Here is a 25118-nt window from a genome sequence, read left to right on the forward strand (position 1 = left end):
GTCAACCTCCGCTTCGCGTCGGTTGACAATGGTTTCGCGTCGGTTGACAATGGTTTTCTCGGGGTGTCAATTTCAACTGTTACCCTCCCAAACAGGCTCTATTTATATACTAACACATGGAAACAAATATCGAAGAAAGCTCATAATAGAGTTGTACTCGCGAGTTTAAAATTATTTGAGAACAATTAAACGGGGCGATGTTTACGTACATGTGTAAATAATGTCATCTGTTAGAGAAAAAAATCCCCCCAAAACCAAAGAAAAGGTTCTCTAATAACAGCCTGGACGGGCGCATTAAAGTCACAGGTTGTACTTCGCTCATCGAATTGCGTTATTCAGTTTATTGTGAAAAAATTCGTCAGAAACTGTTAAGTGAACAAAATTATTATACCTTACATTACCATTCACAATGTAACATACATGTAAATGTAAATGGAATATCGCATGAGTTAAACCGATTGTTATTTCTCACAAAAAAGCTAGCGTTTGCTGCAAATTAGAGATACACGAGCTGACACGCCGTGAAATCCATAAGACGTTTTACAGCATATATCTTCAATCTCTTATTTGATTACAAAAAATCTGAACTGAAAATCTTTGAAACATCGTAAAATGTGGTTTCTTTATATACATGTACAATTGTAAAATGGCGACTCGATTTGCACGTGAATTTTACAATCCGAGGTCGATAAGCGTGTTTGAGAGAAAGTCAGCAGTAAGTAAAGTGTCACCATCAGTAGTAAATATTGTCTGATGAATATTGAGGTGCCTGTAATGAAAATAATGTTTCTACAGACTGAGTAATTTACAAAATAAGGTAAATCACAGGTCAGTCACAGGGGCATCGTATCCGCTCTACACTCTCTATGTGTATTCTTTATATATATCATAGAGTGTATCTAGAGCGGATACGATGCCCCTGTGGGTCAGTCCAAAATTAAACATATTTGTATCGTAAAATTTAAGTTTTTTGTATGTTTGAAAACATATGCACACTTGTAGAAGAAAGTGTGCCATTGATCGGTTGAAGTTCAATTAAATGTAATTTATGTAATATTCATTGTCAGTACTTTGGAATAAGCTACAACAAAATAAATATACTGCCTCAACTATAAATTAATGCGTTGAAAATGACTGAATTTATCGATGAAGCATAATTGCTGAAATATGAAAAGGCAAACTTGTTTAATTAGTGTGTTTCTGACAATTGTTTACATCCTAAAAGCAAGAAGCAATTATTGAGATTTCTTGGCCAGTTATCGCAGTGATATATAGTTTATCCTGAAACAGAGTAAAACGTCACAACTGGCAGTAGGTGCATAAATTATCAATACCGCTTAAGCAAACAGGGTAACGGCTCATTTAAAATAAAACACAATTTCATACATTATGAAATGTATGTACAAAATAATTAGCAGCTATAATGCTTAAGATATATGAGAAGATGAAAATTAGTTCTCATACTGAAATAGACACATAGATAAAACATTGCCTTTAACACTGCACAGCTGACAGAGTTATCGTCATTATCCGCTAGGGTCCCTGTGAGAAATACCAGGACGATAAGAATTGTGGGTAAATTGGGATTGGTCTTTATTCAGGTAAGGTACATGTAAGGTCCTTGATTTAAGTACATATATGATATAAGTTTAGCACTTGGTTTTAAAAGAGATGTTAATGGTATACAGAATATCACTTACAGGTATGTGCATTATCTTCAGGGGTATTAATGATACTAAAATATACGTCAGTGTATATCGATTTTTTTGTGTGTGCAAGGGGGGGGGGGGGGGTTACTGGTAATCCGAACAGGTAATGATTACAGGAGAAGATATAAAAATAACATTAAGTAAATGTTTGGGAACTATGTCTATTCATTGTCTACGCTCTCTCTTTTAACTAAATGTTTTCATTGTTATATCACCTTTTAAAAACACCAGACGATACACCGAATGCATACGTGTACATGTAGCTAAAAAAAACAAACAACAACAACAGCGTCACTTTTGATGTTTCCATATAGCATTTTTCTTTTCATTATAAACTAAAAGTTCTGCCTAACACTTGGATACTTAGGTTTAATTTTCTCAAAATAAACAATAAATTTTGTTGTTTGTTCTACTTTAACTCTGTAACATATCACCCACAGCATAATGATGCAGGGGTCGGGGTGCGTAGGGGGCAACAAGCTTGAGTTGTAAAACGCTGTTTTAAAAAAAATATATATAGTTAAATTTTAATCGTTAAATTCGATTTCATTGATTATCCTATTTAATACAGAAGTTCATGATATCCCTAATATTCTTGACATTTCATTATATACATAAAGTACATAGGACGCTGAGGTGCTTTTTTAAATTATCAAATTTTGACAATTTTAATGTATCCCTCCCCCCTCCCCTCGGGTCCGTATGGAACATGATTATAATGGGTTTCAATCGATTAGTTCCACACATATCCCCGAGATGACTCCTAGAATCGTGATGAGGACAGGGACGGAGAAACAGCATGAGGGCCGGACGACCACATCCTCCTGTTATATGTACATGTAGGACCGATTTCTATCCAACAAATATATAGATCCAAATTATAAATGAACTCCTTGCAGTCTGTTTAAAGTCATAAATCTATATACCACCTAAGATACAAATCATGGAAGACAAATCCAAAATAGTCACGTGACGTTCCATAATTATAGAAAAGTAAATTCTGCCATAATATATAAAGAAAAAGGAAAGAAACCAAACACAACCCAAAGATAACCACTGGGAAAGTTTTAAAAGTAAAAACACTGTTACAGTATTGTATTGATATTGATAAGTAGTGACGGGAACATAATTATTGACATTGTAATTAAAGACACATAAATGACAGTTGCATTGACGGTTCGAGTGTTTGAATTTTCACCAACTCGCTTCCCTCCATTTGGATGCATTTTTTCGGAAAAAAAAACGATATCTTGATATCCGTTGTATATATAATCATATACATTTATTGGAAAATATTTAAAGGTATCAACCAGGTAGCAATACGCTTCGTTAATGTATTAGCATGATAAGTTGAATTCCAAATGCGTGACGTAAAGGATTCTTATCTGTTGCGGACATTTAAATATCTAAAAAAGACCGGATAAGAATTATGGGTAAATAAGGATTGGTCTTGATTTAAGTACATATATAATATATAAGTTTAGCACTGGTTTTTAAAGAGATGTTAATAGTATACAGAATATCATTTACAGGTATGTGCATTATCTTCAGGGGTATTAATGATAGTGAAATATACGTATGTGTATATCGATTTTGTGTGTGTGTGTGTGGGGGGGGGGGGGGTGTTACTGGTAATCCGAACAGGTGATGATTGTAGGAGAAGATATGAAAATGTTTGGGAATTACCGGTATGTCTATTCATTGCCTACGCTCTCTCTTTTAGACTAAATGTTTTTGTTATTAAATCACCTTAAACACCAGAAGATACACCGAATGCATTCATGTACATGTAGCTCAAGAGAAAAAAAACAACAGCGTCATGATCACTTTTGATGTTTCCATATAGCATTTTTCCTTTCATTATAAACTGAGAAGGTCTGCCTAACACTTGGATACTTAGGTTTAAATTTCTCAAAATAAACAACGTTCATAGCACAAGAGAAATAGAGCGATGACGAACGATTCAATAGAGCGGCACCAGGAATGTTTATAAATAGGTAGACTTGTTCAAACTGTACAATAACTCCATTTAAATGAAAAAAAGACGATGGTCTGTTAATGGAATTAAATAGACCGCTTTTATTGAAACGTCAAATTACAATATAAGGTCTAGCTCATTGTAGATACGTTTACTCAACCAGAATAATGAAGAATCGATGAATGAGAGAGAGAGAGAGAGAGAGAGAGAGAGAGAGAGAGAGAGAGAGAGAGACAGACAGACAGACAGACAGACAGATAGAGAAATGAATAACGTGCAGGTAATTTTAAATACCTATTTACAAATCAGTCACATGATCTTGATTGATGGGGATCATTTGTAAAATAGGAAAAACAGCCCTTTGAATGGCATTTGTTAATTTCTTATCATCGGTGTATTTTGATGTTTGTCGAATAAAGGTACTGTATATATTTACATGCATTTTAATTGTAAGCCTTTTGAGTTGAGCCTATGCTTCAAATGAGTGATTTTGGTGATTTTTTTTTTATAGTAAATATAATTGTTATTTTAAATTTGATTTAAACACTCAAGTGGATTGATTTACAAAACAATAATTCCGTCACTCATGATAAATTTTGTTGTTTGTTGTACTTTAACCCTGTAACATTTCACTCACAGCATAATGATGCAGGGGGTGGGGTGCGTAGGGGGGGGGGGGCAACAAGCTTGAGTTGTAAAACGCTGTTTTAAAAAAATATGTATAGTTAAATTTTAATCGTTAAATTCGATTTCATTGATTATCCTATTTAGTACAGAAGTTCATGATATCCCTCATATTCTTGACATTTCATTATATACATAAAGTACATAGGACGCTAAGGTGCTTATATAGCCCCCCCCCCCTCTAATTTTTTTTTTGCAAAGTTAGACATTAGACATAATTATAACCATCATTATTTTTTGATTGTCAATATTTCTGATAAGTCTAGCCCCCCCCCTTCCCCCCTTTCAATTTGCTTCTGACACCACTGATACATGTACATGTATATAACCTTTCCTTACAACAAGTGGCAGTGTGCGGTGGTTTTGCTGCTGAAATAAACACGATTGCTGGTGTCAGACATGGTGTCAGAAACTGACATCTGTTAAATGATGAAACCTATTAAAATTGCAAACAAGTCACAAAGTCACTGACAAAATGCATCAATTTCTGACTGGGCAGGAATGGTAGAGGTAGCATTTATGGCCGTCTAAAATTTATGCCGTACATTAATTCTTTGAAAACGTGATTATTTATAAACAGTATATGCATTTTGAAATAAATGAAGTAATCAGACCATGCAGTGTGAATGGGCGGTGAACTGGTGAATTAACTTGTGGTGCATTAGTTTATGATGGGCATTATCTTTCTCCAAGTGTCTGACCGAAGAGAAAAGATTCTTTTAGTAGTTGTAAATATAGGAATGTTATAATCATTTGTGGCATCAAACCTGTTTTATACATGTATGTGCAAACGTGGATCAACCCACCCCACGGTACACCAACCAACTCGTATATATATACAGATCGTTTCTATAATATTCAACACAGCCCTTTCTATAAAGGTTGAATATTTCCTTTTCTAATGTCGTTTGTTTAGTCTTTCGTTATCCTTTTTTTCCCTGACTACAGGTCGGTTGAATCCCCCCTAACTCAAAAAAGTTATATCTTTGAGTATATTAATGACTGAAATAAAGATATAGTTACGTAATATTAACTCGCTAAATTGTAGTTATAGCTAATTATAGCATTAAAACGGAATTTATGAATAGTTATCAATATTTAATTATTTATTATATTCATTATCTGGGACCGAAACTAATTGGGGTAGAAATTATTGGATGCCGAAACGTCCAAACATTGCTGCAACAATGCGGCAATATTGCGGCAATATTACAGCAACACATTTTTGGTACCAGAAACCAGATTTTAATACTATAGTCTGTCCCAAGATATTTATGCTGCATTTTTGAACAATTTTTAATAAAAATACACATTTCTGTGACTGAAGTGCAATTAAAATCGATGAAAGGGAAAATTACCAAGATAACTTCATTCACACATTATCATTTTTCCCTCGTAAAAATTCACAGGAACGAAAACAGATTTCCTACGGAGATTTATAATGGGGAATGTTGACATCTTTTCTCCATTCGGAAGTACTCGGGACACCTCGCGCAATTTTTAAACGTTATCATCCGGGCGTCTTCATCTCCTTGGCAATGGAAAAACCTCGTAGACTTTTTTATTTTTAGCCGTGTACTGATACCCGACAAGCTTGAGGGGGCGTTTCAAAGGGGAAATCTTGGGATTTTTTCATACTATTGAATGAACATCGTCTGAACCAAGAGGTATTTATATTGAATAATTTAAGAAAATAAGCGGCAAAAATATCTTGGGACAGACTATACTGAAATGTTGCCGCTAGCTGCAACAACTTCTGGTAACATTGTGGCAATACTGCTGGAGTTTTGCCGCTAGTGGCAATAACTTCTGGCAGCATTCTGGCAATACTATTAGAGTTATTTCTGTAAAAAATTATATTAACATGCACCTAGAATATTGCCACTAGCTGCAACAACTTCTGGTAATATTCTTACAAAAGTGCTTAAAAGCCATGTTCTTTCAACTATCAGTTATTACTATAAACAACAGGTGCCTAAACATTTGGGGCCTAAACATCTTGGGGCCTAAACATCTAACCTGGGGCCTAACCGTCTTGGGGCCTAAACATGTTGGGGCCTAAACGTCTGCAATTCATTCTATCACCAGAGGTCGTGCTGCTTCGCTGTAGCACGACCTCTGGTGAGAGAATGCATTTGGCCGTGTAATGAACAGACGACTTTTTACATGTAGGAAAGAGCAAGGACGATTTTATTGATTAAGTTTAAATTGTGACTGTTTGAGAAAAGAAATATGTAAGTTTGCTTAAATTATGTTTACATTGTACGATGTGATCTGCTTTGTAATTTATTTTCCCCTCAAACAACTTGTAATTACATGTAGGTATAGGTTAATGTTAGGACTTCCGTATGATACCAGTGACCAGGAAGTTTCTAAAATTTTTACTCTGTACTTGAGAGGTATTTTAAAAAACCAAAAACTAATGCAAATTCGTTTGTCTCATCTCCATGAGAAAAACGAATCGGACACTTGGTTAGCGAAGATGTGCAACATCCGGTATTGAACCAAATTTATATCAATGAAAAATTAATTATCGTGATGTTGTATAGGAATCAAACCCGGGACCCGTGCATAGTCAGACAATTTACCACTGAGGCGATATGATAGGCATGGTCCATAACCCTGACCACCACACATGTATCCGACAATACAGGTGAGAGAGAGAGAGAGAGAGAGAGAGAGAGAGAGAGAGAGAGCTGTATACACAGAGAGTGATAGAGAGCACACAAGTGTTATATAAATTGTTTATGTAGATAAACTTTTCGTGATGTTTGAGGAGGGTAATCAATATTTTTAATCAGGTATGAGAATTTCAAATAAAACTTTGATTTCTTGAGAGGCGCAATGAATAAATAACAACGATGTGTCAGTTTAATTGAACATTCATGCAAGAGTACATACATGAGTATAGTAGCTGGGGCTATATGAACTGAGGATATCGGCCTGGGTATAGCTCAGTAGTAAAGTTCCTGACTAGAGTTACAGGGGTCCCAGGTTGGAGTCCTGGGATCGGTTTCCGGTCCAGCCATATGTTTTAATATTCCTCCTTTTCTATTACATTTGGTACAGTGACCTGCCCCTGGAAATAACAGGTTTACTCCTGTCGGGGGAATAACCTGGAGTGATCTAGCTTCGAGGGCAAAGATCACTTAAGAAGGGAGGAGTGTAGTAGTTGAGGCTATATGGACTGAGGATATTGGCCTGGGTAGCTGAGTGCATGTGGTAGAGCTCTTGACTAGAGTTACAGGGGTCGTGGTTCACCATACCTTAAAATATTTCTTTTTAATTCAGGCACAGATTTTGGCCAGTGGAAGTGAACGCATGACAGCCATCTACAATAAGTGATAAGAACAGAACATATATAAAGTAAAGTAGGTAAATGAATTCAGCACTATAGTCTGTCCCCATATATCTTGGATTCACATTTTGCTTAATTGCTTGATATTTATACATACTTCAGAGTTCAAACGATGTTCATTCAAAAGTATAAAAAAAATCCAAGATTTTTTAGTCAAAACGCCCCTGTTAGCGTATCAGGTTTCAATTCAATGCTAAAAAATGTGATGTCTACAGAGATTTTGTATTGCAGCAAGCCCAGATGATATCGTTGAAAAATTGCGCGATGTATTCCGAGTGTAATCCAATTGGAGTAAAGATTTAAACATTCCCCATTATAAATCTCCATAAGGAATCTGTTTTCGTTCCTGTGAATTTTTCTGAGTGACAGTTGATAATGTGTCAATGAAATTATCTTGGAAATTATCCCTTTCAACTATTACAAGTGCACTTCTTTCACAGGTATGTGTATTTTTTTTTAAATCGTCCAAATGTGCTGCATAAATATCTTGGGACAGACTATAAATGTGAGTTGATCCCTTGATCATGCAAATATTTTGTTAAATTTAGAATTTAAATTAAATAATTAAATAATATTAGGTAATGCGTCTTGTCAGAGAGAGAGAGAGAGAGAGAGAGAGAGAGAGAGAGAGAGAGAGAGAGAGAGAGCAAGAGAGAGAGAAGAGAGAATAATTTTTGCAATGCATCATGTTTGGTCACAATTTCAATGTCATCATATGCATATCTTTACTGTTGTTAAATGGATAACAATGACTTATAATTTCATGTATGATGAAACATTTTCATTATGAAACATGATTTTGTAAAACTTGCTCGTTTAAATTATTCATAAAAACATTTATAAACAATTACCATTGATTTCATTTTAAATACTTTTCCTAATTGAATATACATGTTTAACAAACATGTTTTAATTATTGTTTAAACCCAACCCTATTTGTAATTCCATTTTTGATGAATTTCCTTTTTTGTGTAGCCTTGGCATAAGTTGAAAGGAGGCAGGGGTGATAAATATGGCCATATATTGAACATGTATTTGTAGGTCACCTGAGTCACTCAGGTGACCTACCGTTATTGCAATTAGTCTTCGTCCGTCGTTGTTCGGTGTGTGTCTTGCATTAATAACAATTTTAGATTTTTAACTTCCGTTTTAAAAACTACAAGGCCAATTGTTACCATTTTCGGTGTGAAGCATCTCTATGGTAAGAGAAATCAAAATTGTTAATGTGAAACTCATGGCTCTACCACCCCTGGGGTGCCATAGATGGGCTGAATATACAAAAAAGCTTAAATATCAAACATCTACTTCTCTACTTCCACAAATGTTGGGGAAAAAATAAATTCACTGTAATGATGTCCATGAAGCCCTCTACCAAATTTTTAAAATTCATACCCTAAGGTGGGGCTAATACAGTAAAAATGTATTTAATCTTAGAAAATCCTCTTCTGTACTTCCATATACATATGAGAAAAATGAAATGCATGGTTACGAAGCACTCTACCGAAGTTCTGTTCATGACCCCTGAGTAGGGGTTCAGGTCTTAGGGGAGACCAATATGGCCATATATAGTAAAAATATATTACCACGGTACTAAAAATCTTCTCTACCCCCAATACATATTTGAGAAAAACTAATTACATGGTAATAATGTCCATGAAGGCCTTTACACAAATTGTGAAATTCATGGTTCCTGGGTCAGGGTTCAGGCCATAGGGCGGGGCCAATGTGGCCACATATTGAAATTGTATTGACTTGGTATTTACTTCTGTACTATCACAGTTGTTGAAGATAAAGTCATGCATTGGTATTATGTTCATAATGTCCTGATATTAAATGGTGAGGCTCGTGGTGCCCAGGCCATGGGGCAGAAGTTGAGGCGGGGGGGGGGGGGGTCAAATATGCCCATATATTGAACATGTATTATAATTAACGTTAATTGCTGGTTGTCATCCATTAAGAATTTTAACTTCATCTTGAAAACTACTGGTATATGGTAAATTGACACTTGGCAATATTGAATTGATATGTGTTCTTTTTTTTTGGAAATCTACTTTACTTTCAAAAATCTTCAAAAATCATAATTATGTAGACAAGGAAGTTCCCTACCAGAATTGTAAATTTCATGTCCACCTGGGAAGGGGTTTTGACTCAAGGGTGGGGCCAAAATAGTCTTATAGTGTTAGTTAAATTAAACCATATTATGGGTGTCAGTTGACTGTATATTATGTTAAAAATTTTAATTATTTTTTTCAGCTCTTGAATTTTAATGAAAGAAATGTGTACATATTTAGAAAAGAGAATGAATAAAGCTGTCTATCAAAATCAAAGATACATGTATCATGAAAGCCTTTGGCAAGAGCTTGGGTAAGAGGGTGGGGGGTTGTTACAATGAATGGAGTTATCCTCCCTTGCCTGTTCATATTTAATAATATATTATTGTAAAATTATGTAATTAAGAAGTAAAAATATAACTAGTAGACTAATTGTTATCGAACAATTAGAGGTCTTTCCACCTCATTATTTTTTATGTTTTTTTGCAATATAATTGATAAAACCCTTTTCTCTGCGTAGCTTTATAAAAAAAATAAAAAACTTGAATATGGGAATTTTTTGGGGGGTTTGACCTTGACTTTTGACCTTTATGTCACATTGACTGGTAAAGGTCAACATTTAGTTTAAAGAGGTTGGATGACCCTACGAAGTAAGGTTCAAAAGTTGTAAGTGTTTTAAACAAACTTTAGAAACTTTCAGGGGCAATAACTGCTAAAAGGGGTAGAGGCCCTTTCGGTTTGATAAACTGAAGAACCCTATTTAAGAGTACTGAATACATTAGTAATATTTCAATTCTCTATCTCTAACAATTTATGAGAAATAGCAATAACAAGCTTTTTGTACAATAGGGACAAAAACTCTTTAATTGTTTCAAGGTAGGGGCAGAAGGGTTATATTTTGAAATATCTTAAGAAGTCCTACAATATCCCTGAAAAGTTTTTCTGTACCATCCTAAACAAAAGATCTAAAAACTCATTAATTAACAGATTTTCAAATGACCTTGACTTTTGACCTTTTACATTTTGTTCAGCCAAAGTAGACGCTTAAAAACATTTAAATACTTTCAGGGGCAATAACTACTAGAAGGGGGCTGCAGATCCTTTCGGTATGAATAGACTGAAGAACCCTCTTAGTGTACTAAACAGATTTTCAAATGACCTTGACCTTTGACCTTTATGTCATTTTGTTCGGCCAAGGTAGACGCTTCCATCCCAAGTGATCCGAAATCTGTTTGACAAAAAATAAAAAAGTTGGAAGTGATTTTTTAAACATTTAAAAACTTTCAGGGGCAATAACTACTAGAAGGGGACTTCAGATCCTTTAGGTATGAATAGAATGAAGAACCCTATTAGTGTACTTAAGACATTGGTAAACGTTTCAAGTCTCTATCTCTTTTGGTTTCAGAGGAGTGCGATAACATGCTTTTAGTACACAAGGGCAATAACTTCGTAAGTTCTGGGAGTTATCAAGCAAAGGGTCATTTGGTACCATAACTTTTAATGGTCAATATCATAAAGACAAAATTATTTTAATATCTCTAGAAATAAAAATGCTGTCCCTGGAAAAAAAAAGAAGAAAAAAATAATGAAAAACATACGAAATACAAAAGGTCTTTCACCTGAAAGGTGGAAAGACCTATTAAAAAGAATTAAATAGGTCTTTTATTTATTTAAAACAAAACAACTAAAACAGTATTTGAAGTTTTAAAAATTAACAGTAGACTTGTTGATATTAAAGTAAAACTTGGCTGGCCAAAAATACTAAAGTATGGTAAGTGTACAATCATTTTTGAATAAATGCCAGATGGTATTGTTGAAAGGGGGGGGGGTGTTGTTTTTAATAAACATGTATACCAGCCATCTTTGTTTTATCGATGAAAACATGTATAAATGTAAATTATAAAAAGCTATCTTGAAATTTAACAAATATAGAACAGTTATTTCCTATCAATGTCCTTGACGTGTACGATTTCAGGTAGGAAGGTGGTGGTCATTACCATATTTTAGATTTTAAAAACATTTTACTCCATATTGATAATGAAGCTTAATTAAATGCATATATGATAATCCGTAAAAGGTGTTTGTATGGGCTTTGAAACTCAGGTGATCGTTAAGGTCTGTCGGCCTCCTGTTACTTAAAGTATTGCTGTGCATGTGTAATCCATCAGCAGTTTTATCTTTTTCTTGAAAACTACACGGTAAAAGTTTACATGTAATGGAAACTAATTTGAACACGTATCAAGTGATGCATGAATATTTATTTTAATATGATGTGTTCATTTTTTAGGTTTTATCCTCATTCAAGGTAGAAACATCTGGTCCATTAATGGAAAACCATCAAATAGTCGTGGTATAGTATGTACATTTATTCAATTATGAAACATTAATAATTTATACAGAGAATCAATCATTATTATTCCCCCGCTCCGAAGGAATAGCCATTAGGCCTAAAATAAAAAAGGTTGTGTGTTTAGGGTAACCCGACCTAACCTACAAAAATGCCCCGATCCTACCATTTTTAGATGTCTGTTTTTATTCGATTGTCATTGTGAATTTTATTATATTATTTCTATTAAAAAATCTGTTTTTAAATAAGGCACAAACAAACATTCTTAGAATTCATGCAGAAAAAAATATGATAAAATAAAAAAAAATACCTACCTACCTAACCTAATTAATTCATCAATGAAACATAGTTTTGTACCAATTGGACATCAACTTCCTGTTAAAAGAGGACTTTGTTTATTTTCAGCCTAAATTTTCAAACAAATTTTCGTCAACAATTTCTCAGCAACTATGTATCGCAGATGCTTGACATTTTCACACACCATTTGTTTTGGCATGCCATGTCGTGGGATATATTTTTGTACCAACTGGACGTCAACATTTTGCTAAATGATGACTGTTTATTTTCAGCCTAAATTTTCAAACAATTTTTTGTCAAAGAATTCTCAGTAACTATTTATTGCAGATGTTTACAATTTTAACACACTATTTGTTATGGCATACTATATCGTGAGACATATTTTTGTACCAATCTGACGTCAGCTTCCTGTTAAATGACGAAATTTTTCATTTTCAGCCTAAATTTTCAAACAAATTTTTGTCAAAGATTTCTCAGCAACTGTTTATTGCAGACGCTTGAAATTTTAATACACTATATGTTTAGGCATGCGATATAGTGGGATATTTTTTTGTACCAATCGGACCTCACTCAATCTAATTAAAATTATATCATTGATCCACTCCTATTAGATCGCTACACAAATTAGATTGGACCTCACTTCCTGTTAAATGATGACTTTACTAATTTTGTATATTCACATCAGAGCGGGGGTATTACTAGTGAGCATTGGCTCACAGATATCTTGTTCTTTCAACAATGGTATAAGTGAATTGATTATTATCTGTTTACATTACATACAAAACTCAAGTCGAGGTAAATTAACATTCTCTGACACTTATTCCTATGTATTCAGTTTTAAAGCAGTAATGTTGTTCATTTTAATCATATTTAATTGAGCTCATATCTTTGTATTCTTTCAATAATAGAATTAATTGATGAATTGATTACTAGATTTTATGTTTACATATACGAATGTGCAGGTTCATTTGGCTAATTGTCTTGGACACTACCACGTTAGATAAAAAAGTCTTACTGGTCAAACAGCGTGAAAAGGGGAACAACTCAATTTCTTTTTTTAATAGCTAAAACAAATAGGAGTTATTCCCCTTTTCACATGTTTTTTAAAGCAAGTTTTTATTTAATGTTAAATTTATTCATCTTCCTAAATCATGCACTCAAGTTTGATTTAGCTACCAATGCACAGAGTAACAAATTTAAGCCATTACCTAGTCAGAATATAAGTAAAATGCAAAGTATCCTAAAGAAACTGATCCAATACTAATGTAAAATTCTTTGAATAACTGCATGTACCTGAAATGATTGATTAAGACACTGCCAGACAGACACAAGTCATGATGATGATTGTTCAGAGTCAATTTCTCTCCCAAGATATCCCTACTTAATTTCTTTCTTATCAACAACTTTAAACAAAACTGATTCTGACAATGTCGTGTTTTAGTGTCCAATAACTATCTGGCCCCGGCATCCCAACCGATGTCGGGTCTGACCGTCAAGTTTTCACAATTTTCACCCATAATTGTTTTAAGTAGCGGAATAGCTCAATCCCTAACTTATGGTTTCTGCCATCAGCATTTGTTTGTTTTTTTCTTTTTTTACATGTGTGTTATCCTGCTTGTCTTTTGGTTTTTTAAGGCGTCGAGCTAATGCTCGGCAGCCTTCTAGCGATTGTCTGGATTGGCAATCTTCCAAAAATTCATGCTCTGCACCGCCTTTTAAATGCGCATAAGAAATAAGTTCCTTAAAGTATTAAACGTATTACAAGATTTTTTTTTCCATTTATTCAACTAAATTGTGTACAAAAAACCCAACTTTGCCTCCCTGGTTATTAACAACTCACATTTTAATTGGAGACCGTGCCCGATAGAAATAACATTTTAGATGTAAATTTATTTGTTATCGGGCACGGTCTCGAAAAAAAATGTAAGCGATAAAGGTATCTATCAATTTTGTTGCAAAAAATAAAAACGATAATGCAGTTGGTTCGGTCGAGCATTTTAGATAGCACGTGTTGTGGATTTGTTTGTAAACAACCATACCATAGGAAATCTTGTTTCATTATTGAAATAAATAAATGTATGTTTTTTTATTATAATGAGGGACACGCTGTTAATGCGTTCAAATTATGAACCTGTGAAAGTTGTTCAAAGACTGAAGCAGAAAGAAAAAAATTATTTTTGAACTTTGAAATTTCTTCGATTTTTGCAACTATGATGAGTTATTGTATTATAAAAGCACCAATACCTATTTTATTAGAAAATATACCGAATTTTGTTTTTAAAGCAGCAGAAAACAGAATTCATATACTTTTCTATTCTAAGTCTAACATTTGATATGACTATTAGTACAGAAATTCAAATTATTAATATCATTCTATATAAAAGAAAAAAAATGTCAGCTCGACGCCTTTGTGGCCGTTCCGGCCTTTGATGTTAATACATGTACCATTGTGTAGAATTGTGTGGTCTCTTTTTAGATCTATACAGTATGGTTTTCAAAGATACAGTAGACAAGAGAAAGAAAAGAGGAATTGTATATGGTATAGTATTCATGAATATTATAAACTGTTCATAAGGCAGCTAACCTGTTCCTTTCTTGGTTACTCAGGTGACCTATTGTTATCGTAAGTTCGTTGTTGTGTGTCATTCATAGACATTATATTAAACAGCTCTTAAATGGGTATGCGGGCAGTAGTCATTGTGTAAGCCCTATGGTAAGAACTAGTTGTTACTTGAGAGCATAGCAATTTCTTACCAAGAGATTAACAAAATAAGAACCACCCTCATTCCCATTTAGGGATTGTTTTTTCAAACAAGGAAAAAAAATCCATGTGGTTATGTGGAATACTGTCAAATGATCTGCCCAGGGGGACAGTCAAATAATCAGCAAGGTTGTGTAAAATAGCAAAGCATGGGCCATAAGCCAGTAGTCAAACGACCTCATATAACACTTTTCGTGTTCCTGTTTCGCACATATTTGATAACAAGATGTGAATTGTGGTTCGATAACAATTATAGTCTGTTCTCTACCTGGAGCTGAGACACAACTGCGTCGCACCTGTATATTTTAATGCTTTGTATAGATACTGTAACTTACAAATGCAGTAGTTATGGGCCAATTCATTTAAAAAAAACAGGATCAACCAAAAGGCAAAGTCGTTGTCAGACATCTTCTCTTAAATTAAAATCAAGTTCTAGTTTAGAGAAAGTCTGAAAGAGAGAAAGAATGACAGATGGAAAGCAGAGGGATATAGAGATAATACATAGTACATGTTAAACAGGGAGAGCAAGAGAGAGAGAGAGAGAGAGAGAGAGAGAGAGAGAGAGAGAGAGAGAGAGAGAGAGAGAGAGTACATTTATGTTAAGGAGAGAAAGTCAGAGAAGGATAGTACATACTGAGGAGAGAAAATTTGAGAGAAACAGAGAGAGATAGTACTAGTAAGCTGAATGTTCAGGAGAGAAGGTCTTACAGAGAGAGATAGAGAGTACATGTGAAGGACAGAAACTCTGAGAGAGAGAGAGAGAGAGAGAGAGAGAGTATTAGGGTTGTCCAAAAAGTTCATGGACAGATGTAATTTTTTTTAAAAATTTTGGTGCCATTATCAAGAAAGTATTATAATATCTTAATATAGTGTAAAATAATGTATATGTATAAAAATAAGAGCAATGTACGTTTTTGTGTTGAAGTTGTCATTATATATTCATTGCCTATACAGGCCACATGCCCCAGTCTGACGACGAGTTATAATGACGTTTCTATAACGTCGTAGGCCTGGGTTAAAATGATGAAAGCGCGATTGTCCACGAACTTTTTGGACATAGAAAGTTCAATAGATGGAGCACGAGAACGTGTTGATCAGAGAAAAAAAGAGTGAGTAAAAGTATGTTAGAAAGAGGAAAAAAGAGAAAGAGAGATACAATTATAGAGAAAAAAGAAAGAGAGAGAAGTAGAGAGGAAGGCTACATGTTACGAAAAGAAGACAGGGAAAAGATTCATATTTAATAAAGAAAGTATAAGCAAGGGAGAGAGAAAGACAGCAAAAGTACAGAGAGAGAAAGAGAGGAAAGACAGTGTGCAAAAGTACATGTCTGATAGATTTACAATGTACATACTATATGTTTGACAGGAAGTTAAAGCTTAAACAGAGAAAATAAAAAATAGCAATAGTACATGTTAAGTCTGAGAGAGAAAAAGAAAAAGAGCAAGAATACCTGTTTTGGAAAGGAAATCAGAGAAAAAAGGAAAAGAGTACATGTTAAGCAAAGGAAGTCTGAGAGAGAGAGAGAGAGAGAGAGAGAGAGAGAGAGAGAGAGAGACAGACAGACAGACAGACAGAGAAAGTGGGGAAGAGTACATGTACATGTTGCACAGAGTAAGAGAGAGAAAGAACATGTTTAGCAGTGAGTTTTAGAGAGAGAGAGAGAGAAAAGAAATAAATCACATGACTGAAAGAGAATAAAAGTTAAGTTTAGCAAAAGACACTTTATATAAATGGTGCCTGTTTGGGAGGGTAACAGTTGAAATTGAAACCCCGAGAAAACCATTGTCAACCGATTCGAAGCGGAGGTTGACAATAGTTTTCGAGGGCCGTCAATTTCAACTGTTATCCTCCCAAACAGGCACTATTTATTTTGTTATACATGTTATACATGTACTGAATGTCTCAATTTTAAAGAAAACATCACTGCTTCTAGATAGGAATAACTTGAATTCAAAGGCGAACCGTACGCGCATGATTTTCGCGCATGTAACAATTCGTTATGTTACCTGTTGCTAAGTGCGTTGCTAACGCTGAGGGTAATAGAACAGATTATGAACTGCGTCTAAACCAATCATTTTTCAGTATTTAACATGAAAGTATAACAAATACACATAAGTACACGTTTTGCAGAGAAAGTGGGAGAGAGATAGAAAATACATGAACACCTGAGGTTAAACTCTAGTTGATGATCATACTTGCTCAGAAATTATACAGTTTTATTAGAGACACACTCTCTCTCTCTCTCTCTCTCTCTCTCTCTCTCTCTCTCTCTCTCTCCTACACAGTCATTTTTGGGGGATAATTTTCATTTTCCTACTGTTTGAGTCTTCTATGATCTGTACAAGAATGATGAACCATCACATATTTATGAAGAGAAATACATTTTTACCTTAAAGGTACATCTGTTTTTATTAAAATTTTCAAAAGATTTGATATTATATCTATAGAAAGAAGTTTACATGAATGACACCGATTGACATCACTCTCTGTTTTCATTGAACTTGCAGGCAAGGATTAAAGACCTAGACCCTCCAGACCATGGACCCAGCAAGTACAACATATAGAGTACATCAGTGCTCTAAGTGTCCGGGGGGCACGGAGTACTATTGTGTATCGTGTCCATATGATCTGTGTCAAAAGTGTAAAGAAAACCATGTGAAAAACCTCAAAACAATAGACCACAATGTTGCCACATATCGTGATAAATTCAACTATATCCCAAAACAAGAGATTTGTGTGAGACATCCTAGCCATGTTTATATAAAGTACTGTGAACCTTGTCAAGTTCCTGTGTGTGATTCTTGCTTTGATCATAAATCTCATAGATTCCCAGTTTCTCTCTTTCGACAAAGTAAGCACAAGATTCTTAGCTTACAAGGAGCTTATAAAACAAAGCAACAACAACACAGAGGAACCATTTACACCATCAGAAGTGAGGCTCTCTTTTACAGACCTGTTCTCCTGCCAGGAATCACAGATGACATCAAAACCTGTCGCACAGAATTCTCCCGCTATCAATCAGAGATGTTAACAAAGGCCCAGAAACTGAATGATCTCATTAACTATGTGGTATATGATCTATTGAACAATGTGTTTTGTGACTTTAATTTCAAACACAGATGTTTAAAACAGAAGATGGAAACAAACAGACATATAGTCAGCCTACAGAGATATGTACACATGTATGAACAGTCAACATTCAGTGCGCTACAATTCCTCTCCTCTATAAAGACAGCCCTCCCCCAGATACATCTTACACTCCACACCAGCCAGCTCTCCATGACTGAGTCACTCAACAAGGAGGATGTGATGGAGTCACTGAGTGCAATCCAAATCACAGAGAGAGGAAACCGACGCGTAGGAAACCAGTGTCTGCTGAAACTGACGTCTGGTGCTGAGTTCCATCAATCTCTCACAGTGACAGGTGTTGATGGTTGTGATCACATTTCCTGTGTGACATCAGACCGGGTCTGGGTCAGTTATAGAAACAATCTCATGTTGACAGACACAACAGGTGTCCCTCTACATCGTGTGGAGGATTCATGTCGTGGTTTATATAGTGGATTCCACACAGTGAACAGTGAGAGTGAACTGATCTATATAGATAGGAATTATAACATCAACAAACTATCAAAGGATATGAAAACAACCACCACATTTATAGAGAGAACAAACCCTACAAGGAGACCACGGTGTGTGTACTGGTCCCCGTCCACTGGGGATCTACTGCTCGGGATGTATAACGATGATACAAAGACAGGCAAGGTAACCCGGTACAACCAGAGTGGACAACTCACACACACCATACAGAAAGACAACACCGGACGGGGACTGTATAGTGTACCTCTCTATATAACAGAGAACAACAATGGGGATGTCGTAGTGTCTGACGCGTTCAGTGCTGTAGTGGTGACAGAGCGTGGAGGAAGACATCGTTTCTCCTACACAGGACATCCATCAGGATCAGGACTACGGTCACGTGGAATCTGTACTGACGCGCTGTCACACATCCTGGTGTGTGATGATACAACCCATACAGTACAGATGATAGACGAGGACGGTCAGTTCCTGTCACATCTACTGATAAGACCATCAGGGATATTCTCACCATTGAGCCTGAGTTATGATGTCATCACTCACCGTATCTGGGTCGGATCAGGGAACAACAACACGGTGGTTATATACAGGTATATCACCAGACAGGACGCTCTGACAGGTAAGTCTGAGTCATTATCATTGACAGTCATGTAGAACGTATATGTATCATATGTCTGGTATTGATTGATTTGTTTGAGAACAAAATTAACACGCTGTCAGTAGCAGCTTATTTATATTAGTTTATTAACTTCATGTACAAGATTTAAGCTGTTGATAGCTAGTTAAATGCAAATAACACACACAGGAATAGGCTATTATAATTAGTTATTTATAGATACACCTGTGTATGATTTAAATTAATCAATTAATTAAATACAATTACATGACATTGTAATTAATTTATATAAGCTGCATTTAAACTGTTGATGTCTGATGTTTGCACATTTTCTTGCAGCCTCAGCTGATGTAATGGAGTCACTGAGTGAAATCCCAACCACAAGGACAGAAACACCACAGCAAGGTGATTGCTTATTAGATTCAAAAACACATAGGAATATGTTATTTAAATTAATTATTTAGATACATCTGTGTATGATTTCAATTAATTAATCAATTAATACAATCACATGCCATTTAAGATTACAAATGTAATTGATAAACTGCATTAATACATCTAGAATGTGTGTTAGTATGCAGACAACTGTTTAAATAAGATTTATTATTTTTATTCATTAATCACATATATATATATATAATTACATGTCTGATGTTTGTTTTATTGCAGACACTGCTGATAAACTCCACAGCAGCCAGCTCTCCATGACTGAGTCACTCAACAAGGAGGATGTGATGGAGTCACTGAGTGCAATCCAAATCACAGAGAGAGGAAACCGACGCGTAGGAAACCAGTGTCTGCTGAAACTGACGTCTGGTGCTGAACTCCATCAATCTCTCACAGTGACAGGTGTTCATCGTTGTGAACACATTTCCTGTGTGACATCAGACCGGGTCTGGGTCAGTGGTAGATACAATCTCATGTTGACAGACACAGCAGGTGTCCCTCTACATCGTGTGGAGGATTCATGTCGTGGTGGTAAAGGATTACACACAGTGAACAGTGAGAGTGAACTGATTTATATAGATAGGAATTATAATATTAAGAAACGATCAAAGGATATGAAAACAACTAAAACATTGAAAAAGAAAACAATATTCTCTAAATGGGAACCACAGTGTGTGTACTGGTCCCCGTCCACTGGGGATCTACTGGTCGGGATGTGTAACAATGATACAAAGACAGGCAAGGTAACCCGGTACAACCAGAGTGGACAACTCACACACACCATACAGAAAGACAACACAGAACTGGGACTGTATAGTGATCCTCGCTATATAACAGAGAACAACAATGGGGATGTCGTGGTGTCTGACTCGTTCAGTGCTGTAGTGGTGACAGAGCGTCGAGGAAGACATCGTTTCTCCTACACAGGACATCCATCAGGATCAGGACTATTGCCACGTGGAATCTGTACTGACGCGCTGTCACACATCCTGGTGTGTGATTGGGTAACCGACACAGTACAGATGTTGGACAAGGACGGTCAGTTCCTGTCACATCTACTGACAAAATCACAAGAGATGGGTGAACCATGGGGCCTGAATTATGATGTCAACACTCACCGTCTCTGGGTGGGATCACGGGACAACAACAAGGTGCGTGTCTACAGTTATATAGACACACAGGACGCTCTGACAGGTAAGTCTGAGTCATTATCATTCACATTAACTAGATAAAGATAACTAAGACACACAGTCCGTGTTAATTATCAGTCAATAAGATACATGTAAGACATGTTTATCTGTGTGATTGTTTGTCAATAAAAATATCGTTGTTACAGGGTTAGTGGAATCTACCAGTCATTGCAAATTATTTCTTCAAATAAAATTTGTAGAAAGTGGATATATTAATTCAATAATTGGATGTTATTGTACAGTACCATCGCAATGTATTTACATGTAGTTGATTTAATTTATTAGAGGTCATTTTAATTTGGTAATAAGACATAGTGACACATATATTTGTAATTATGTGTTTTGTTACAACTCATTTTAATCCATTTTATTGACTAGCTAGAAAAATAAAGAATGTAAAAAATGAAGTTGGTCTAAACTTTTTTGTGAATTTAACATTATCAATATATGTATATATACATGTACTGTATAATATCTATTAATTAACAGCTAATTGATGATTGTTGTAGATGAGGATACATACTCAAGAGATGAGGATGTCTTTTACAGCTCAACACCAGCCGTAGAATGGAGATAGCTTGGATATTGACAGGTTGTAAATATTTCTGTTAAAATCAAGTCTGCTCTCAAAACCACACATGTTGTTTGTCACTTTGTTCAACATCTGCAGCTGAAATTGACCTGTGTATAATTCACATGGACTGTAATACTGACTCCTGTTTATTTCACACTTGGAGATACTCCAAACATGCATGGCTGTCTATTGCTATATAGGGAAAAAAACATCTAACAGGTATTCTAATAAAGTATATATTTTAGCAAAATTAAACTTTGTGGATTTGAGAATTAATTTTAACCCTCCTAGATATGCCATCATGTAATAATATTCAATTGATAAAAAATAATCATTTACAATATCATTAATTGTTATTTCTGTTTTATGCAGGTGAGCAAACTTTATCTCCATGCCTTGTGGTGGAGTAACTGCAGCTTGACTTGTTACAGAGAAAAGGAAAAAGGGTCATATCACTTCTATTCTAGTGACTTGCACTGGCTTCCACTAAAATTCCTTCCTACATACAAAACTCTTGTGTACGCCTACCTAGCATTGCGTGGATCGGGTCCAGGACAAGAACTGATTATTATCCGTAAAATAAACCGAATCCTACGATCCGACGGAAGCTTGCTACTTAATTTATCGAGGGTGTGCACTTAAAGGACAATTTGTCTATGGTGATCATTCCTACTTACGACAGTCTTCCAATGTGTATTCCTCATGCGTAATCCGTTCAAAGTTTTTAAAAGACAATTAAATACAATTTTTCTAATTAGCATTTAATTAACTTTTGAGAATTATTAATCTTGTGATTTTTTTGGTTTGAATTTTAATTATCCTCATTGTTATTTGTTGTAAAATAATGTTCAATACTATTATTTTTTAAGTGACCTATACATGTACTATGTTTTATGTCACGTCCATTTTATATAAAGTTCGCTAGAGTGATTATGTTATTATATGGAGCGCTACAAAACTTATTTATTTATTAGGGCCCCGCAAGGATTTGCGGGTGCCCTATAGTAATCACTCTGTCCGTCCGTCCTTCTGTCCGTCCGTCCGTCTGTCACTCTTCCGTCCACAAATTTCCTGTTTTTTTCTAATAACTTTTTTTATGGTTGCCCAATCAAGTTCAAATTTGGTATGGTAGTTCAGTAGGCAGAAATACATATTTTGATGCTAAGTTTGGTTCTCTATATCTTCTGGTTTGGAGCTGGGGTGGTGGGGTAGATTCCTAACTATGCATAAGAAGAATGGGCAAAGAGAGATAACTGCTGAGAATGAATGGGCAAAGAGAGATAACTGCTGAGAATGTTACCATTGTATACATGGAAGGCTGTGCAATATTTGTCCTTTGGGATTAATTAACCTTCCACAGGAAGAAAATCCTAAGCTTTATCTTTATCTGTCACATTGAGATTAATTACTGCACTGCCTGTGTCTGCAAATGAACTTTGTTTTGAAGTTAAGGTCAATTTTGAATGATGTGTAGTATTGTGTACATTCTTTGAAATATGGATTTGAAATATAATATTCATATTTTTTTTGGTTAAAATACCGTACACAATGATTTATGATAGTTTTATTGAATAGAGGCAAAGCCTAGGTATCATTGCATTGGTATCAATTCTTTGTTTTTTTAACAAATTTTATTTCATCCCATGTTAACCCACTTTATCCCGTGGATATGACTCATTGGATATTTTTTTGATATTCCACAGTTATGACTTTACAATGGGATTTGCCTAGGCATAATGAAGTAAAAATAATGTAGAGTTTTATAAACAGTGTAAACATTGATTGCGGTGTATAAAATATGGGATAAATAGAAACTCATGATTTGTAGTATAATATGATTTTTATCCAACTTGTGTGTTTTATCCCCTCACTAAGGCTCAAGAAAAAAACACTTTAATTGTTGGATGAAAATCATATCCAACTACAAATCACGAGATCCTATATATTCCAGTTCTTTACATCTTCTGCCGGGCATTTATTTTTCATCATTGTTAATATAAAGAGGATGGAATTCAAAGTTTTTTTCACTTCTCTATATTAATTGTCATAGCGGGGCCCTTCCTGACTGGTCAGTTTTCTAGTTACTATTTTATTACATATGTTATGGTAATATAAAGTTTCACTAATGGACTCTGTGTTCTTTGTATATGACTTACGCACTAATCAGTGATTGTAATTTTTATAAGTTTTATATAGGTAAAACTTTCTGTAGATTGTAATAGGTATAGTATCAGTATTTATACACTTTTTCCCTGTATTTATATCCTTTGACATTTTTTTAAAGGGCCGGGTGCAGTTTGGTGAAAGGTTAAAGCTGTCCCTTGAAATTTTTGCTGTGTGTGACAAAGTTTTATTTTTTATTTTTGAGAAGTACACAGGCAATCTTGCATATTAGCTTAATGTCATAGTCAAATGGGAATAACTCAAATCTGTATATTTCAGTTTTAAGATGGTATCATGTTGTGACGTACTATATTCTGAAATAAACAATAAAATGAAGTTTAATTTATAAATAGTTTCTTCTTAAATTGTCATCAAAAAGTTTTAGAAAATAGTTTTAGTTAAATATTGTAAAATTTAAAAACTCTGAATCGGTGAAAGTATTTTGATAATAATGTACTTTTTCACACTATCATTGACAGCTGTCCAATACCTCCCTAAATAAAAAGAGTTAGTCACCCTCTTAGAACCTTAAGATAAAGTCAAAGTATATATTGTGATAGTTCATGTATTATTGAGGTTAACAGAACGAATCTGATGAATATACACTACACCAAAAATATATTTCAATATGAAAGAAGCATTGCTCTAATACAGGAGAGAATTTAGAAACACTGAGTGAATGTTTTGCACTTGAAAACTTTTTAAGGAGTTGTTCGCCCTTTATTAAAATTAAAAACAAATCATTTTCTTAAATTTGTACAATAGTCTGTTTCAAGTTATTGCTTCCTTCATATTTTGAAGATTTTTGATTAAAATAAACAAGCCTGTCAATGAAGTACAATTCAAATTGATCAAAGGGAAAAAATATCCAAATTTTTTTTTTTTAATTCATCATCTGTTTCTACGCGGAGAATTTCACATGAACAAAAACAAACATCGTACAGAGGTTCTAAATGGGAAATGTTAACAATTTTCTCCATTCGGAAGTACTCGGAACACCTCGCACATTTGTTAACATTTATTTATCATCCGGAGTACTTAATTTTGTTAACAATGCAAAATCCCCGTAAGCTTTCTATTTTTGGTTGTTTATTGAAACCTGAAGCGAAAGAGGGGGCGTTTTAGAACAGATAATCTTGACTTTTTAGCTTACCGAAAAGAAGGCGGGCGAAGCTTATACTATACCCCCAGCGTCGGCGTACGGACCTGTTTAAAGTTTTTGGTGCCTGTCCTGTATCTAAGTTATTACTTGTCTTATCTTCACCATACTTGCATGGATGGTGCATCTAGACCTTATGGACTTGAAAGACTTGGATGCTGAATCTGAATCATGAATTGCAGATGAC

General features: G+C 34.9%; 1 protein-coding gene across 8 annotated transcripts; it reads left to right on the forward strand.

The window, feature by feature from the left end:
- The first annotated feature begins 1585 nt into the window (after window positions 1-1585).
- Window positions 1586-24610, forward strand: LOC128161659 (uncharacterized). 8 transcript variants are annotated; one of them, XM_052824981.1, is made up of 11 exons: window positions 4659-6605; window positions 6921-7024; window positions 7663-7742; window positions 7961-8169; window positions 12068-12135; window positions 14901-14963; window positions 17693-19401; window positions 19738-19803; window positions 20068-21039; window positions 21545-21627; window positions 21982-24610. In XM_052824981.1, the coding sequence occupies exons 7-10, from the start codon at window positions 17724-17726 to the stop codon at window positions 21610-21612; spliced, it is 2784 nt and encodes a 927-aa protein (XP_052680941.1). In that variant the 5' UTR covers window positions 4659-6605; window positions 6921-7024; window positions 7663-7742; window positions 7961-8169; window positions 12068-12135; window positions 14901-14963; window positions 17693-17723; the 3' UTR covers window positions 21613-21627; window positions 21982-24610. The 8 variants fall into 8 exon arrangements, with proteins under 8 accessions (XP_052680945.1, XP_052680941.1, XP_052680942.1 ...); XM_052824985.1 differs by lacking the exons at window positions 4659-6605; window positions 6921-7024 and adding an exon at window positions 1586-1601; XM_052824982.1 differs by lacking the exon at window positions 6921-7024.
- The last annotated feature ends 508 nt before the right edge of the window (window positions 24611-25118 follow it).

This window comes from Crassostrea angulata, chromosome 8 (genome assembly GCF_025612915.1).
Source record: "Crassostrea angulata isolate pt1a10 chromosome 8, ASM2561291v2, whole genome shotgun sequence".
In the NCBI taxonomy this organism is placed as follows: Eukaryota; Metazoa; Mollusca; class Bivalvia; order Ostreida; family Ostreidae; genus Magallana; species Magallana angulata.

Excerpts from the sequence above, each read along its gene's own strand:
- LOC128161659 (XM_052824985.1), top strand. The coding sequence starts at position 17,724 with ATGGACCCAGCAAGTACAACATATAGAGTACATCAGTGCTCTAAGTGT. Across the intron at positions 19,402-19,737 it reads CAGACAGGACGCTCTGACAG|CCTCAGCTGATGTAATGGAG; the intron begins GTAAGTCTGAGT and ends ATTTTCTTGCAG. Across the intron at positions 19,804-20,067 it reads GACAGAAACACCACAGCAAG|ACACTGCTGATAAACTCCAC; the intron begins GTGATTGCTTAT and ends GTTTTATTGCAG.